The 17,334-nt window shown below is 38.1% G+C and overlaps 1 protein-coding gene across 3 annotated transcripts in view; it reads left to right on the forward strand.

The window, feature by feature from the left end:
- Window positions 1-17,334, forward strand: part of SLC35D1 (solute carrier family 35 member D1) — a 49,231-nt gene that overhangs the window by 5,298 nt on the left and 26,599 nt on the right. For 2 of the 3 annotated variants that reach the window (XM_057717013.1, XM_057716995.1), the window contains exons 7-8: window positions 1,612-1,714; window positions 6,410-6,502. In XM_057717013.1, coding sequence (XP_057572996.1) covers window positions 1,612-1,714; window positions 6,410-6,502 — 196 coding nt within the window. The remainder of the gene's footprint in view (window positions 1-1,611; window positions 1,715-6,409; window positions 6,503-17,334) is intronic. The other variant, XM_057717003.1, reaches the window with a different exon arrangement.

Raw genomic sequence — 17,334 nt, forward strand, 5'->3', positions numbered from 1 at the left:
TATAAACCACGTGGCATTCTTTTCCTTTGCATGCTGCTGAAGAAAATAGTGTCTCAGAGAAGGCAAATGATAATAAATTGTTTGCCTTATGGGGTAATAAATAACAGAATTGCTTTATTTGGCTTCACCTAAGGTATCACAAATGCCATAACTTAGATATTCTATTAAATTATTAACATTTTTTCCTATTGTTCTTAAGTTTTAATTTTAAAATGAATGGAGAAGTGTATACCCAAAGATTCAGAAAATTGAAATGATGAGTAGAAGCCTTCTACAGCATTTTGCTTAGCCCAGAGCATGCATGTATGGCTTTGCTAATACCGCAAATTCTGCTTGACGTATAGTTTCCATCTGGGAGTTCCAGTGTGCTTCTTGAATTGGCTCATTTACCTTCTTCATATCCCTATAGTATAGGTGAGGGGAAATATTATAAGTCAATTCTATTCCACCCTAACTCTCCAAGTGAAATTTCATTCTTAAAAAATAGAGTAATTAGTTACTAGAATTTCATTATATAGCTGACTGCTTTTCCCTCTAGGTAACCTTGCCTCCTTGGAGAAAATTTCTATACCAGCCTCCTACCTTTCTTTTTAAAGGTGTCCTGCTAATCTTTGAAGCATTTCATTGAAGCTGGTGGGATCCAAAATTAAGCCAAACAGCAGGCATTTCTCAGGGCTAACTCTGGCCTGCAAAAAGTTACTGAGGCAGATCTCTATCTGGTAGAACGTTTTACTTGGGAAAGAAATTTGGAGGAAGAGAGTTTGGAGTTAGAGGGTTGTCAGGCTGCTGGGAAGAGGAGGGCTTCATTAGTATTTCTGCCTGAAGTTGCAGTGGCATAGGGCTCCTCAGAAGTCCTTCTTGTGTAGTAGTTTAGCTACAAATAAGATAGTACCTTTGTAAAATCACAGAATGTGGGGCCCTTGTTTTAGCTAGGGTGCTAAAGTATTTCATTTATTCTGTTCCGTTTACTAAGTTCTTGTGCCTGGTACTCTGCTAAATACTAGGAAACTTCAGTTTCCCTAATCCTACCAGTTAGATCTGGTAGGCTCATTAGGCAGTTATTTTAAATATTTGAGTTCCCACTACGTGTTTAGACACTGATGTAGTCTGATCTCAGAACTAACTACCGTCCACATTTCAGAAGTTCCACCCAGTGGCCCAACCACCTGTGCAAGACAGCCCTACCTTTTGTGTGAACCTTTGAAAAATAGCATGTAACAACTTCATTCTCCTTTTGGTTTTCTTATCTGTGAAATTGAGCTCTGATGCCTTCTGCTTGCTTCAGATGTATTGTAATGGTGAATTTGGTTGGTTCTTTCTTGTTTTCTGAGTTTGAATTCAGAGCGGTGTGCTGTTAACTGACGTGGTTGATTATTGCTAATGATTGTGTTTAAGTGTTAGAGCTTCTCATTTTTGAAGACTCCCTTACTGATTGTGAAATTGCAGACTGTAACCAGGAACCAAGAAATGCGAGTAGCTGCTAAAATGCCTAAAATTCACTTACTTAGATAACTAGATGTTCTTGGAAACACTGTAGTTCAGACCTATTTAAAATGTAATGCATGGTCTTTAAATGTTAGTTGTTATTAAAGTATTGTTTATGTTTTGCAGCTCTGACTTGGCATTTGATCTGGAAGGATATGTTTTTATTCTGATAAATGATGTCCTGACAGCAGCAAATGGTGCCTACGTAAAACAAAAATTAGATTCAAAAGTAGGTAGTAGTCTAACGCTTCTTTAAGAGATGTTTACTGATGTTGGGGATGGTCATGTCAGTTCATCAGGGGAAAAAGTGGGGAATAAAGAAAAATGCTTATGGAAGATGCGAAAGACTAGGGATCTCTGAGGGTAAAATGCGTGCACCTTGGTGCTCACATAAGAGACTTTATTTTCTAATTAACGATTAGATTTTACTGTTGGCTTTTCTGGAAGGGACTGGGTGAATATTGACTTTGAGTGATATAAGTAAGGGGTGTTCATTAGAGAACAGTGTCATAAATGTTCATGGCTGTGTCCCAGAGGACTTGGTGAGGGACGTGAACAAAGAAATATTTGGAAGCCCTCGAGCAGATTTCAGAAGAGAGTTGGAAGGGCTGCAGAACAAGAATGGACTCTGCATATTTGTCCTGCAAATACAGTAGTCCCTCAGTATCTGTGGGGGATTGGTTTCAGGAACCCCCAAGATTACCAAAATCCTCTGATGCTCAAGTCCCTTATATAAAATGGAGTAGTATTTACATGTAACCTATGCAGATTCTCCCATATTCTTTAAATCATTTCTAGATTACTTAGAATACCTAATACAATGTAAATGTTGTGTACAACGTAAATACCTTGTAAATAGTTGCCTGCGTGGCAAATTCAAGTTTTGCTTTTTGGAACTTTCTGAAATTTTTTTATTTTTCTGAATATTTTCCACCCACTGTTGGTTGAATCTTCAGTTGCAGAACCCATGGATATGGAGGGCCAACTGTAATAGGAAACTTAGGCAGTGTGAGAATCTCTCTCTTTCAAGGGCAACACCAAGTTCCATGGCCTAGATCTCATACACATGAACTTCACATACCCAGCTATTTTCCTTCAACTTGCAGCAGGCACATGAAGGCTTTAAAGATATTTTTATTTGTCTAATATATACTTTGAATATAAACACACCAGATTTTATTTTGAGATCAAGCCAGACCATCAGAAAGCTGAGCATTCGAGCCACATTCGAGCTTTTACTACATTATGGTATAAGATTGCATTGTTGTAAGGAGAAGCTACATGGAACTCAGCTTTATATATCATAGTTTTATATATCTTCCTATAGGAAGAGCCACATGACATGGTTATCATAGATGTCATCATAGTTTTTCCGGAGCAGCTGGTGTATTTTTATTTCATGTTTAAGTCTTGTAACTGACCGTGGTATTATCTTATTTTCCTACCACTGTGTTCTCTTCAGTCAGATGACCATATCTGCTTAGTTTTTAGTCGGCTCTATTATATGTACTAGTCCTGAAACTACGTCAGGTCTGTTTTGGGGTTCAGATCATAAATACAAATGCCCTACCTGTTTGGTAATAGTATAGCGTTTGCATCATCTTGGCAGGTGGCTTTGCCTTCTCCAGAGAGAACCATAGAATATGTGGCTATCCCAGTAGTTTTCATTATTCTCAGAGAATGTTTGTTTTGAATAACCTAGAAGAACTAGGGACAGTGTAGATGTAGTTCCAACAAATTTTCTTCGAATATACCTTTTATGTCTTGTTCTCCGTTTATTTGCCTTAATGACTGTATGATGATTACATTTTTTTTATAAGTTTATTTATTTTTGTCTGTGTTGGGTCTTTGCTCTGCGCGGGCTTTCTCTCATTGTGGTGAGTGAGGGCTACTCTTTGTGGCAGTGCGCGGGCTTCTTGTTGCGGAGCATGGGCTCTAGGCACGGGCTTCAGAAGTTGTGGCTGACGGGCTCTAGGCGCAGGCTCAGTAGTTGTGGTTCATGGGCTTAGTTGCCCCACGGCATGTGGGATCTTCCTGGACCGGGGATTGAACCTGTGTCCCCTGCATTGGTCAGCAGATTCTCAGCCACTGCGCCAACAGGGAAGTCCCATGATTGCATTTTAATGGAAGCTACTATTAAAAAATTTAATCTTTGTGTAATAGCTAGAGAAGAGGGAGCAGTTAGAGATTTAATTTTACTCTGCTTTTTGCTGCTTTGGAAATAGTAATAGCCTTTCATTTGTCCAACAGCCTCAGCTGTCTAAAACAGTACTGTTCAGTGCAATTCTGTGATGATGGAAATGTTATCTCTGCCGTCCGTTAATGGTAGTTACTAGCCACATGTAGCTGTTGAGCACTTGATAAGTGATGGCACAACAGAAACTGAACTGATAATTTAATGTAATTATGATTAAATTGAAATAGCTGCATTTGGCCAATGGCTACTGTATTGGATAGCACAATCTAGAGTGCGTCCTAGAACCTACCAAAAAAGCAAAGAGGGTTTCTGAGTATTTTATTCCCAGGGGAGCCCTTTAGTTCCTCACTCAGAAGTGACTTATGACTTACTTGTGTTAGAACTTTTAAGCATATTGATCTGCTCTTCACAGTTCATGGATTAGGAGAAACAATCCTATCTTGAGGCAGAGGCTTATCAGCAGTATAAAGGGTCAGCTGGTAACAAGAGAAGCAGGAAAATTATGAAAGTCAGCTGGAACTACTCAAAATGGGCAACACCATAAAGACACAATACAATAATGCGTGTTTATGGTGATGCCCTGAGTTAAATTGTAGTCAGTGTACTCTGTTTCAGAAGGCAGGGGAAAAGATACTCAAAAACAGTTAACAAGTGAAAAGAAAAACAACAATTTGGCATTTGTCAGCTGTCTGGATGATGTGTGTATGTGTAGGCATCCTCTACTTCCTGGATAACACTCACGTCTCTTGCTGAAGGGGCACCTGATGTTAAAGGTTACTTTGTCCTACTGTGGGTTTTTCCTTGTTGCCTTAGAAATGAGGCATACTTTTTCATTGATGCTTATGGTGGCCATAAGCAGTCAGTTATTTGGGTTATCCAGGATGCAGTAGAGCCACAATGAGATGCTTTTAATAAATCAGGAGTTTTAGTTTTTACCTATAATTTCAGGACTGCTTATAATTATGGTCCTTTGAGCATGGGTCACATGGCATAAAGACTTAGTGCTGCATTTCAGACCTGAATGCAGCTACTGAATTTAAAACATTCTTAACTTTAAAGAAATCACACAACACGTATTTATAATAGAAGTAGTAGAAAACATAGGTAAGCAAGAGAAAGAAAATATAAATCTCTCTTAATTCCACCATTGAGTGAGAAGAACTGTTTGGTAGATACCCTTTTGTAAAAATGTGTGTGTATTTGTACTGTGCATGTACACACTTAACTATGAGAAAAACTTAAAAGAATGATGATATATAAGGTTTTCTGACCTGTGTTTTTCATTTAGCACTGTTTGATGAACACCTTCCTCATCAATCAGTATTATTAAACATTTTTAGTGACTGTATAATATTTCATTGTATTGTTATATCATAGTCTAATCAGGTAGTTTTTAGTTGTTGGGTATTTGTTTCCAGTTTTTCATTGCTGCTTTTGATATAGCACAGGGAACTCTGCTCAATATTCTGTAATAACCTAAATGGGAAAAGAATTTGAAAAAGAATGGATACATATATATGTATAACTGAATCACTATGCTATACAACTGAAACTAACACAGCATTGTTAATCAGCTATACTCCAAAATAAGGTAAAAATTAAAAAAAAAATTATCACTAAAAAAAAAAGCTGAGGTAGTTTGACTTTTCATATCACTTGGTGATCTTTCAGTCACAGAAGTTAGGCAGATATTATGCCCCTATCCTCACGATTCCTTTACCCCCCATTTACCCTCCAAACTTAGGCCTACTTTTTCAGATGACTGCTTCCTGCTGAATGTCCCAGAATTGTGTGAATCAAAGGTGGACCCAGAGTTCTCACAGGCTCCCTGCGTTTGAAGATGTGTATGGTCCTTTGTTGTTCCCCAGTAGCTGAGGGCTCAGCTAGTCAAACCATGTTTTGGAAATTGTAGGGTAATCTTAATCTTCTTTATTTCTTTTTCTTTCTTTCTTCCTTTTTTCTTTTTCTCTTCCCCACCCCCCTCCCTCCACCCCTCTTCCTTCCTTCCTTTCATCTTAATCTTCATTGTACTTCCCATATACATTTTTACATTTTCAGAAATACTTCTGGGAAGTTAGGTCTGTCTATGTTGGTCTAGGTATGAGTCTGTGTGTCTGAATCTGTCCTTCCATCTCTCTTAAATCACACTCTGTTAATGGTTCTGAAAAGCCCAAGACTAACTTGGTGACTTTTGATTCAATTCTGGAAAGGGAAGGGCTCCAAGGATATGTATCTATAGAGATGTGTGTTTGTGTTCAAAATATCCTCTTTTCTCCTTGCTGTTTTGAGGCAGCCAGTTGATGTCATTTTTATTTCTTTGATCTTAAGCAGTCAAGGAATTTATTTCAAGTAAACTTAAAATCTTGTAAGTTTGCTTTTTTTTTTTTTTCTCCGAAAGCTTAGGTTATTTCTTTATGTTTGTAATACTTGCGACTTGACTAATTTGGTGTGTATATTGTGGGGGAGGGGCACATGTGTATTTGTAATGGGGGTGGTACTCTGTATAGGGTTGTCTGTATTTGTCTTCTGGAACCAAATGAGATGCCTAATTTTTATTTTTTTTATTTTTTTTATTTTTATTTTTTTGGGGGTACACCAGGTTCAATCATCTGTTTTTATACACATATCCCCATATTCCCTCCCTTCCTTGACTCCCCCCCCTCGAGTCCCCCCCACCCTCCCTGCCCCAGTCCTCTAAGGGAGATGCCTAATTTTTTACTCTCCTAGGAGCTGGGAAAATATGGTCTGCTCTATTACAACGCACTGTTCATGATTCTCCCCACCCTCGCCATTGCGTATTTCACGGGAGACGCGCAAAAGGTAGGACTTTCTAATTATGGCTTCATGGCTTATGTTTTTGATTTCATTTTTATTTGTATGACCAGAAGATAGACAGTTGGGTTGTTAAAAAGTAATGCTGTTAGTAAAACTGACCAAAAACTGAGAATTTACTTTTTAGCTTGTTAATGTCATGCTAACCTTTTTGGATAGTACTAAAATAGCTTAAAATAGCTCTGGCTGTCAACATAAAAATAGTGCAGGCCAACTAGTGTCCTTCTCTTATGTGCCAGAAGGATAGAGGAAGGGAATTTTTACATTTCTACTAAACTAAAAAATAGGAATAGTGGCAGACTATCCTTGAGATACAAAAAATCCTGAAGTAGTAGAATTCTTCACACTGAAACAAAATGCTTGGTGTCTCTGGCAGCTCTCAGTTTCGGTGTACAGTGGTCATCCTGGCTTAAATCCCAACCTGCTTTTTTTCCTCCTTAGGAGATATTTAGCTGTGTGGTGACTTAACCATAAAAATAGCAATTAATATAATAGTTTACTCATTTTCTGCAAATGTTTAGCTAAATAAATCCAGAATAAAGTAGCAAACTAAATCCAGACAAGATTTTTTCTCTGAAACAAGCACATATTCATAGGATAAAAGTTGGTAACATTTTTAGAGTACACAGAATTTTGCAAATTTAATGGAAATCTAGAATTCTGCCAAGGATTTCTATACCAAGATTCCTTCTAATGATTCCCCTGGCTAGTACTTTCTTCAGAATAAATGTGTTGATTATTTATTCTAATGACAGTGACAAGTTCCACATATCATTGGGAAACAAAATAAAGAAAAGGTTTTTGGAAGTGGTTAGACTGTTAAAAAATTGTTCTTGAATCAGAGGTAGGAGGAGACTGGCTGCTTATAAAGCTGTTTTGTTTTTTTCTTCAAGAACTCTTTCTTTTAAAACTGGCATGGAACATATGTAAATGTTTTAATGAACCATGACCTGACTACCATCAGGCCTAGAAAGGACTGCAAAGTAGGAAACTATTGTAGAGCTGTTGCTCTAACAATAAAGACGTTGAATAAGTATTTTTGTGGCTGTGAAGAAAGTGGAAAGAGAAAGTAACATTTATTGAGTTATTATGTGCTAGTCCCTTTATATATGTAATGTAATATAGTCCCCATAACAGCTGTAGGAAGTTTGAATTAACCCTATTTTACCAATGTGGAAATAGAGGTTCAGAGAGACTAAATAACTTGTTCAACATCATGCTGTCCATGGGTAGTAGAGTCAGGATTTAAACCCAAGCCTGACTGCAGAGGCCATGGTCTTTTGAGTGTTCAGCCTCTGTCTAGCTTACTCTGGCAGAAAGCACCCTTCACTCTTTAGCTTTGGCGTAAAAATGTAATGTAAAACAAGCAGACACCTCTTGGCCGCACAGATGGTTCCAAATCTTGAGGCCAATCTGTACATGAGAAAGTTGGAAGAATTAATGTGGTTAGGTATTCTACAGACTTGGCAAAAATGGAATTTTCATTAATATGAAACTTTGACTAGTAGCTTGTAGCAACTTGAAAAAATTGACTGAAGGAGATATTTCTTCATTCCAGGGTGATGATCATTTAACGAGAAGTTATTTGCCAGGTTGTAGCAAAATTCATGCCTATTTTGAAGTTCACTAACACACTTTCAATTTTAAATGCTTCAATATAATTACAAGTGTTTACTTATAGTGGAAAAAATGACTTTGCCACCTATACTGGGATGAGATTTAGATTTTATTCTTTTCTTTTTTTTTAAGCAGAGGAGTGGAATTTGAGTAATCTTTTTATTTTTTCTAGTGAAAATGCCAAGCAAAGATCAAGAGAGGTTTGTTTTGAAAGAATAATGTTTTTTAAGAATGACGGCTTATCTAAATGCTTTCAAGTTGGGATAATAAACCTAACTATGGGGGCTGAACTCACTGCTTTGTGATCAACCCCCATCAGTGTTTTGGGTTTCACATAAATGTTTGTTCCTCCTCATTCTTATTAATTAATATGGTTCTTATAAAATATTTATTGGGGTACAGATGGACCTACTGGCTGGCAGGCTTACAGTCTCATGCTCTTTTTGTTAACATTCTCTCCTTAACATACTCTCCCGCTCACATCCTTGAGTAGCTACGAAGTGCTGCTGTGTGTCTCACAGTGCTAGGCTCAGGTGATAAGAAGGAAAGATGAGTTAGGTCGTCGTCTTGCCTTTGAGGGGCAAAGGCAAGTCATCTTGGGGAGCAGACCTGTCCACATCAGAGTCATTACTGTTACAGGTTCTGTGGGAGACGTGTTGGGGGCATTGTGGGTTGGAAAATGGAAGTGGGTCAGTTCCATCTCCTCCTTGGAGAGGGAATGCCTGTCTCATGGAGCTTTGCCTACAAACAGAATGAAAATACAAATGATATGAATAGTCAGTATTGTTTGGTAGGTTTTGAATTAAATTTGGAGCTTAGGAACTCTGAGAATTCTGAGTTTGATTCTGTTCCTAAATTCCTTTGTTCCTCAATTCCTTGTGTGCTTACTACAATTTCATTGTAAGTTCAATTCAGGTTTGATCAAGTCACTATTAACTGAGCATCTTCCTTATGCTAAGAAAGCCCTGTGCTAAGTTCTCTTGGGAATATATGAGAAATACAGCATGGTCCTTGCCACGTGAGGAGGACATTTGGCATGCTACAGGGATGGTGTAAGATCCAGCACCACAGTGCGTGCCCGTCAGTCAGTACTGTAAGTATTCAGGTTAGGAAGGTTAGGAAGAAGCTGGTGTGGGTTAAATATCAAGCTTGGCTTTTTAGAAGAGATAGGGCTTGGTTTTCTTATCCACCAACTGCAACCAGTAACACTGACCTGTTTTGGGGGTTGTTGTTTGAGACATAACTTATAGAGATAGTTGAATGGTTTGCTTTTATTAACCTGCACGGAAGCAGTGCGTGGAAGCCACAGGTGCCCTAACATGTCCTAGAGGCTCATAGTATCCTATGAGAGTTTGCAGTTGATTTCTTCCCCTGAAAATTCAGTTTCATAGTGGTCAGTGGACTATTTGTCTGAAGTTCTGGCAAAAAGAGTTTACATTACAAAGTGGAATATGTGGCAGAATTTCAGGTAAGTTTTTTCTAGTGTCAGGTTCACGTTGAGTGTGTCTTTTAGGTTTGGATTTTTCCCTTCGAAATATGTATACTATAAGTGGACACATTCATTTACATGCATGTGTTAAAGAATGGACACTTTTTTGGTATGACTGTATCTTTAAACACAGCTGTTTCTGTATTAACAGTTTCAGTTTACTTCTGGCCTTCAAGTAATGCTTCACCTATAGGGTGTTATGCCTTATACCTGATAAGATGTTTCCACATTAATGTTTTTCCCTGATCCTCCTCGTGGTAGGTTGTTACCTGATTTATAGAAGTTAAGGGCATGCTTGAGGTTGCATAGTGGCAGAGTTTGGCATTAGAACCAGTCTTTTTTTTTTTTCCCCCCACCGTGTGGCTTGCAGGATCTTAGTTGCCCAACCAGGGATCGAACGCAGGTCCCCTGCAGTGGAATCACGGAGTCCTAACCACTGGACCGCTAGGCAGTTCCCTAGAATCAGTCTTTTTGACTCCAGGGAGATCTGTTGCTGTTTGCCTGACCACATCTGTCTCCCAAAGCCGTTTGCTGCCTCCCTGACTTATTTTTTCCCTGTTCGGGACTTTCATGCATACAGAACAAGCTATTGAATGGGAGAAATATCTCAAATTACTGTTAGAAGTGGAGTCTCAAGCTTGGCTTTGTTGTTACTTATTTGTTTACAAATAATTATTTCATTCAGCGAATATTTATTGAGTGCTTATTATGTGTCAGGTGCAGTTCTAAGTTAAAAAAAAAAAAAAAGACATCTTTGCTTCAGATGAGCTTGCATTCCAGTGGGGTAAGAGAGACTAAACATAAATTGTATAATGAGAGCTATGAAGAGAGATAAAATAAGGAAGAGAGTGATTGGGGAAGTGCTATTTTGGATAAGATGATTAGGGAAAGCATCTTTATAAGCTTCGTTTGAGCAGACACTGAACTGAATGGACTGAGAGACCAGTTCGTGTGGCCCTTTGGAAGGAGTCGTCTGGGTCCAGGGAAGAGCAGGTTCTAAGGTCTGAGGTAGGAGCTTGTTCACAAAGAACATTTTCTGACGAGGTAAATGTTGGAAGTCGGAGTCGGCCTTGAAAGATGTGGAGGCAGAGAAATGAAAGGTATATTCTGGGTGGAGTTAACTGTGTGAGCACAGGCACAGCCGCAAGGGCCAGACTCTTCAGTGTGGTTAGAAGGGGGACGTCGGCGACTTTGGAGCCCTTAGGAGACCTTGGAGAGCATGTGGTGCCAGCCCCTCATTTCACATTTGAGGGAACGGGGGCCCAAAGAGGGCTCAGGACTAGACCCCAGATTTCCTGACTCTACAACTAGTGTCTCCCTCTTCCTGCCGCACCACATCCTACTTCCTTCTCAGTTGGGACCAGTGCCAGACACAGGAATTTGAAAGTTACTCTGCAGATAGTGACAAGTCCCTAAAAGTTTGTGATGTAAGTGGTACAGTGGAGAAAACTTGGGGCAGAATGCAAAAGACCATCAACCTCCAGTTCTGTTTGGGACCACTGTCCTGACTTTGGACGAGTCCCTTCTGCTCTCCAGGCCTGCTTTGTCATGTGGTAACTGAGTACATTGGGTCCGCTGAGTTGGTTGGTTCTCTAGGTAGGGCCTTTTTCGGGGTTGAGACAGTGTTTCTGAGGAGTAGAAAGCACACCAGTGTGGAGACTGGGCTGCAGTTCTAACAGCTGGCACGTGCCCAGCTGCTCCCCAACTCCTGATAACCGATGCTGATAAACTGCTCTCATCTGTTGGACTCCTGGCTTTCCTGACCCAGAGCTTTTTTGATTGTAAGCTCTCTGTGTATTGAATGAAAAGATCTCCAAGATAAATTGTTAAATGAACAAGCACAATGTAAAACAGTGTATATGGTGTACTAACTTTTGAGTAAAATAAAAAGGGAAAAATAAGAATATATATATACACATTCATTTGACTTACTTATTATTTAAAGAAAGAAACTGGAAGAATATGCATGAAACTAATAAAGTACCAATGTGTGTGTGTGTGTGTGTGTGTGTGTGTGTGAGAGAGAGTGAGAGAGAGAAACAGTGTGAGTGTAGAATAGAAATGAGAGGGAGACTTTTCATTATTTATCTTCTTATTTTTTTTAATTGTAGAACCACATGAATGTATTTTAAATTACATTTTATACAAGGAAAATAAGAAAAAGATAAAGTTTTTTTCTATAAATAATGACTATCCTGTGATGAATTCTAAATTTTAAAATAACTGGGGGAGGTGGGATAAACTAATTTGTTCTCACTGTTCAGAGTTGCAGACTCTTGACCCAGGATTCAAATTGAAGCAAAATCAGATCCAAATTGTTTTTCTCAAAATCTCACTGTTAACTTTAGTTAGGAGAGGAGGCAAAACTTCCCTCTGTTAGGGCAGGAATCCAATAAGAGGGCTGTAAAAGTTCAGCTCCCCAGGGAGGCAGCAGTTACACCGAGCAGTTGATGAGCTAGCACAGCTTTTAAGCAAGAATTGAAGGCCAAGGAAGAAAAAAACTGAATTACCATAAAAATTGAAAGGCAGGATCTAATTGAGCAACTCGTCCCAGTGAGCTCATAATACAAGTCCTTGGCAAAGCATTCTGAGAAGCCAGACGTGTGCGTGTAATTTTTCAAAAAATTTAAGTTCTCAACGTCCCGGTTTTACCAGAAATGAAGGAACCAATATATCCAGCATTTAGTTTTTTTAAACACGTCTTCTAACTTTAAAATGTTTTCCTTTAAAAAAAAACTATGTAGCATGCAAAAGCCAGCTTACTTTATTAACCAAAGATATCTAGTTAACGTAGATAAAGGCAGAGGAAGCATTAATTGACTAATGACTTTCCAAAGTGTTAGGACAGACTGTTTAAACTTGTTAGTCGCTGCCTCCAAAAGAGAATGTCTGCAGCACAAAGCCAGTGATTCAGAGTCTCAGGGATTGGAGCCTGGCTTCCTGACAGCACACCCTGCTAGGTGTTCTCACCTAGGGATGGGAGAACAGACCCCTTGCTGTAGTTCTCACAAGGCCAGCACTGTAGGCACTGGTACACTGTATAATGTCTTCATTATATCACTGGTTAAATTACGTGGCTTAGATGAGTTTTACAGGAAAAGTCCCTGCACAGATCATCTACCAGGAGGTGTCTCTTACGAAGCATTACTACTAAATAATGAAGAATTTTTAGGCTGTTGCTTTAGCCTGTCCAGAGTTCCTAACCTTTTCTGGGTCACTTTGTGGACCATACAGACTGATTCTTAAACCTTGGAGTGTTCTTTCCACATAGAGACAGTACCCTTCAGCTTTCTGGGCCTTAGTGTTCTCAAATGTAATATGAATGGGTTGGATCAGTTTTTTTTTTTTTTTTTTTTTAATGAACAATTAGGTCTTTCTTTTTGCCTGTATATTGTTTGACTGACAAAGTAATGTTTTTAGCCATTCTTACCTTTGAGGATATGCTTTTTTCAAATGAGAGTAAGTGACCCCATTGACGCTAGTACTGGAGTGTGTAGTTTTGCCATGGTGCATAGGTTTTACATAGGCGGCAGAACCTAGCAAGCAGGGGTATTGAAGATATCTGGGTTCCTGTCCTTTCCTAAACTTGGAGTAGGAGGCAGGCACAGGGTTACAGTAGTGCAGAGGATGCGGTGGTAATGGGGGGAACCAGGCAGATCATTTGCACCACTGACATTATCTTCTGCCTAAGCAAGTTTCCTAGCAGTTCGCTTTCTAGGCTAAGGATTCAATTTTTTTCTCAAGTGTTTTGGGGAAAGAATTTTTGCAATAGAATTCATGAACTTTTTTTTTTAACCGTAAAGTCCAAAGACTAAGTGGTTTGTTTATTTTTAGGCTTTATAGTAAGCAGGAAGGTATCCAAACACATAAGAAAATGTCTCAGTCATGTGTTGAATTTTATTTCAAATCTCAAGTAAATTGGCAGCTCTTGCTTAGCAGATTTTCCTGGGAGTGAGAATGGTTGCATCTAAGACTCAGGTACATGTTGAAATTATTCCATACTTCTCACTAGATTAGGGTGGCGCTTTGGTGCTGATGTGACATTATAGACATTGCCAAGTAGTCCAGCACTTTCTTGCTAATAAGCCTGCACATAGCCTCAGACTTTTCACCAAGATAGTGGTCTAGATAGGCAGATCTGTGGATTAGAGCTAATTGATTAGACAAAATCTGATTGTATACCTGCACTAGATTTTCTTTTTTTTTTTTAAGTTGAAGTATAATTGACTTACAATATTATATTAGTTTCAGGTGTACCTTCACTAGATTTAATTGAATATGTTATTGATTATGTAGTGTTACTGCCTAATCTTACTCAGAGACTCCCTCTTTCTGTTGATTTCCTTAGCCTAAGCAACTAAAGAACACATTTCTTTCATTAAAGTTTTTTTCTAAATATTTTTATTTGACTAAAAGTCTCATTTAAGCCAAATGCCTAGTTTTAGGAAGTGGTAGGTCCATTACTTATGCCACATTCTTTTCATGCCTGTGGTGTGTATTACATTACACTGCCAGCACCTGTAGAACCAGAGACTTTGTTCAAAACAAAAGGAAAGCCTTAGAAAGCATCTTTGTATGTTCAGTCTGACAGCCCCTACTCAGCCAGGACTGAAAATTGTCAGCCTTGTGACAGAAAGTCTGTCTAGTTCTGTGTCACACAGAATGACCAAGCAGGTCATTTTCTTCTCAATGGCTCTTTATCAGTGTTCTCCAGAGGCAGAAGTTTTGTTTTGTTTTTAAAAAAATTTTTTTTTCTTGAATAACAAAGTACATTCTCACTGTGCCTTCTTTATTTCCTGTCTTGTGGAGAAGAAAATTTCACTTGCAAATCTATTATCGTTGAGAGATAACAGTGGTAGACGTTTAAGGGAATAATCTCTCCGAATGTAAGTTATGTGTATGTTTAAAGTGTCTGTATTTTATTCTCTCAATTGATTCTCCCAAGAGACAGATGGAGCAGTTTTCTATATTTGCAATATAGGTAGAGGCTTAGAAAGGTTAAGTGGCTTTATGATGGCCTCACAGAAAATTAATGGTAGAGATAGAATTAGAACTTCTGCTTTTTGACTCAGTGACCACGTGGAACCATCTAGGAGAAAAAAATCAGAATATATTGCTTTGTCTTTGGTTTTCCCCAGTAGTCCAGATAGAAGCATGAAGGTATGGAGCTGAATAGGCATTTACCAGCTGAGTGATTTTGGGAAAGTTACTCAATATTTCTGAGCCTAGAGCATGATAGCATAATAGTTTAATAAGCAGTAGCTTTTATTGTTGGTTTGTTTTTATGCCATCTTTATGGTAGGGAGAGTGGACTCCATTGTGCTGTAGGACTGTTTGGGTCATATTTGTCGTGCGGCTGTACTTGGAATGTCTGCTGCTTGCCTGAGATCCATTCCTGTGGCAAAGCAAGGAAATGCAGCAGGCTGCCGTCCACAGACTGGCTTTCTCCAGAGACAGGCGGAGTATTAAGGGAAAGAGAAAAATCCCATGAGAATTGGTTTTCTATCTTTGAATTGTATATAAATGGAATTATGTCTATGAGATTTATTTAAATATTTTACAGATGTCATTATTATGTTCCCAAAGGGGTCTGTGCACTATATATTTGGGGCATTTTTCTTTTTTTTTGGCGGGGGGGCATTTTTCTGAATAGAATGTAATGCTCTGTGTGGAGAACATTGGGCTTAAAACATGTTACATCTACCATGGATTAGCTGGTTACCTAAAGTAAGTCACTCATTGTCTTCTGGGGATAATAAGGCATGGCCTTTCTATCTCACAGGGTTCTTGTAGGAATCAAATGACAGGCCATATATAGAAGCACTTTGTAAATTATAATGTGCTCTACAAACATGAGGCAGTACGTTTTTTTTGCCACAGTTTGTCCCTTCATTTTCAGCAAACCTAACTAAACCATCTTCAGCTTAGTGCTCTGAGGTCTACCACGGGGCCTGACGCATGATCAGGACTTAGTAAATGTTGAATGGTACATTGAAAGCAGTGAAGGATTGTTGAGAGAGAAAGAATGAGAAGAGAAAAGAAAGATATAAAAAAGACCCAAGTGGAACTTTGAGGGATGAAAAATATAATCAGAATTGAAAAATAAAGCAGAAGGTATCAAACAGGTTAGGCACTACACTGGAAAAGTTCAGTGAATTAAAGAAATAGCAGTAGAAACTATTCAATATAAAATACAGAAAAAAAGACTAGAAAACAAATGAACAGATTGTTAGTGACATGTGAGATAATATTAAGAGGTCTAACGTTTGTGTAAGTATAGTCCTGAAAAAGGGGTGGGAGAGAAAAAAAATATTTGAAGAAATAATGGCTGAATTTTTTCCAAATTTGATGAAAACTCTGAACCTACACACAACAAGGAACTCAATAAACTTTCAGTAAAATAAACACAAAGGAAATTATACCATAAAGAGGGACATTTCACAATGCTAAAAGAGTTAGTACTAGTGGGCACAACAGTTCTGAGTGTGTACGTATGAAGAGAGAGCTTAAAATATGAACTAAATAAATCAATAAATAATATAATAAATCTTAAAAAAAGAAAAAAGAAAATGTGAGGCCCCTTGTTGAAAAGTTATTAAGAATTTCAAAATGGTGATAGCAGGGTATTAAATCAAGTGTGGGGCCCTTCTAAACACAAGACCCTGTATGACTGCAAAGGTCACACACTGATGACACCATGGAGTCAGTGAGATAAGAAGTATTACCATTGCTCTGTTTCATGTCTTCCACTTCCTCTTTGTACACTAGATTTGCCAGTAACAGCCAAACATGCCCTACTCCATCAAAACAAACACACACATGTATTATTAAGTTGTTATTATTAAGCAAAAACTGATAGAACAGAAAGGATAAATAGACCAATCTGCAGTTATAGTTGGAGATTTTAACATTCTTTCAGTAATTGATAAAACAACTTAAACTAGAAGTCATTAAGGATAGAGAAGACTTGAACAACACCATCAGCCAAGCCGACCTGACATTTGTCGAGCACTCTGCTCAACAGCAAGAGGACACACGTTCATTTCAAGTGCATGTGGAACAATTCTCCAAGAGAAACTATGTTCTAGGCCATAAAACAAGTGTTAATAGTTTAAAAGAATTGAAACCATACAGTGCTCGCTGATCAGCACAGAATTAAACTAGAAATTAATATGTGTATTAGAAAAGAAGATTTGAATTCAGTAATCTAAGCCTCTCCCTTAAGAAACTAGAAAAAATAAGGGCAAATTAAACCCAAAGTAAACAGAAGGAAGCAGAAATCAGTGAAATAGAAAACAGAAAAGCAGTAGAGAAATCAATGAAACTAAAAGCTGGTTCTTTGAAAAGATCAACAAAATTACTAAACCATGGCCAACTGATCAGGACAGAAAATCAGAATACACAAATTACCAACGTCATGAATGAAAAAGGGGCATCGTTATAGAGCCTGCATATATTAAAAGGATAATAAGGGAATTTTATGAATAATATGCCATAAACTCAAAAACAGATGAAATGGACAAATTTTTGAAAGAAACAGAACTGCCAAAGCTCACTCAAGAAGAAATAGATGACATGAATAACCTTATTCTATTAAATAAGGTGCTTTATTTAATTAAAATAAGTAAAAGCCCTAGTTAATAGGGCTATTTAGCCGTATCTTTATTAAGAAATTGAATTTGTAGTTTAATGCCTTCCAAAAAAGGAAACTCCA

The sequence above is a fragment of the Hippopotamus amphibius genome, chromosome 1, assembly GCF_030028045.1.
Source record: "Hippopotamus amphibius kiboko isolate mHipAmp2 chromosome 1, mHipAmp2.hap2, whole genome shotgun sequence".
Classification (NCBI taxonomy): domain Eukaryota; kingdom Metazoa; phylum Chordata; class Mammalia; order Artiodactyla; family Hippopotamidae; genus Hippopotamus; species Hippopotamus amphibius.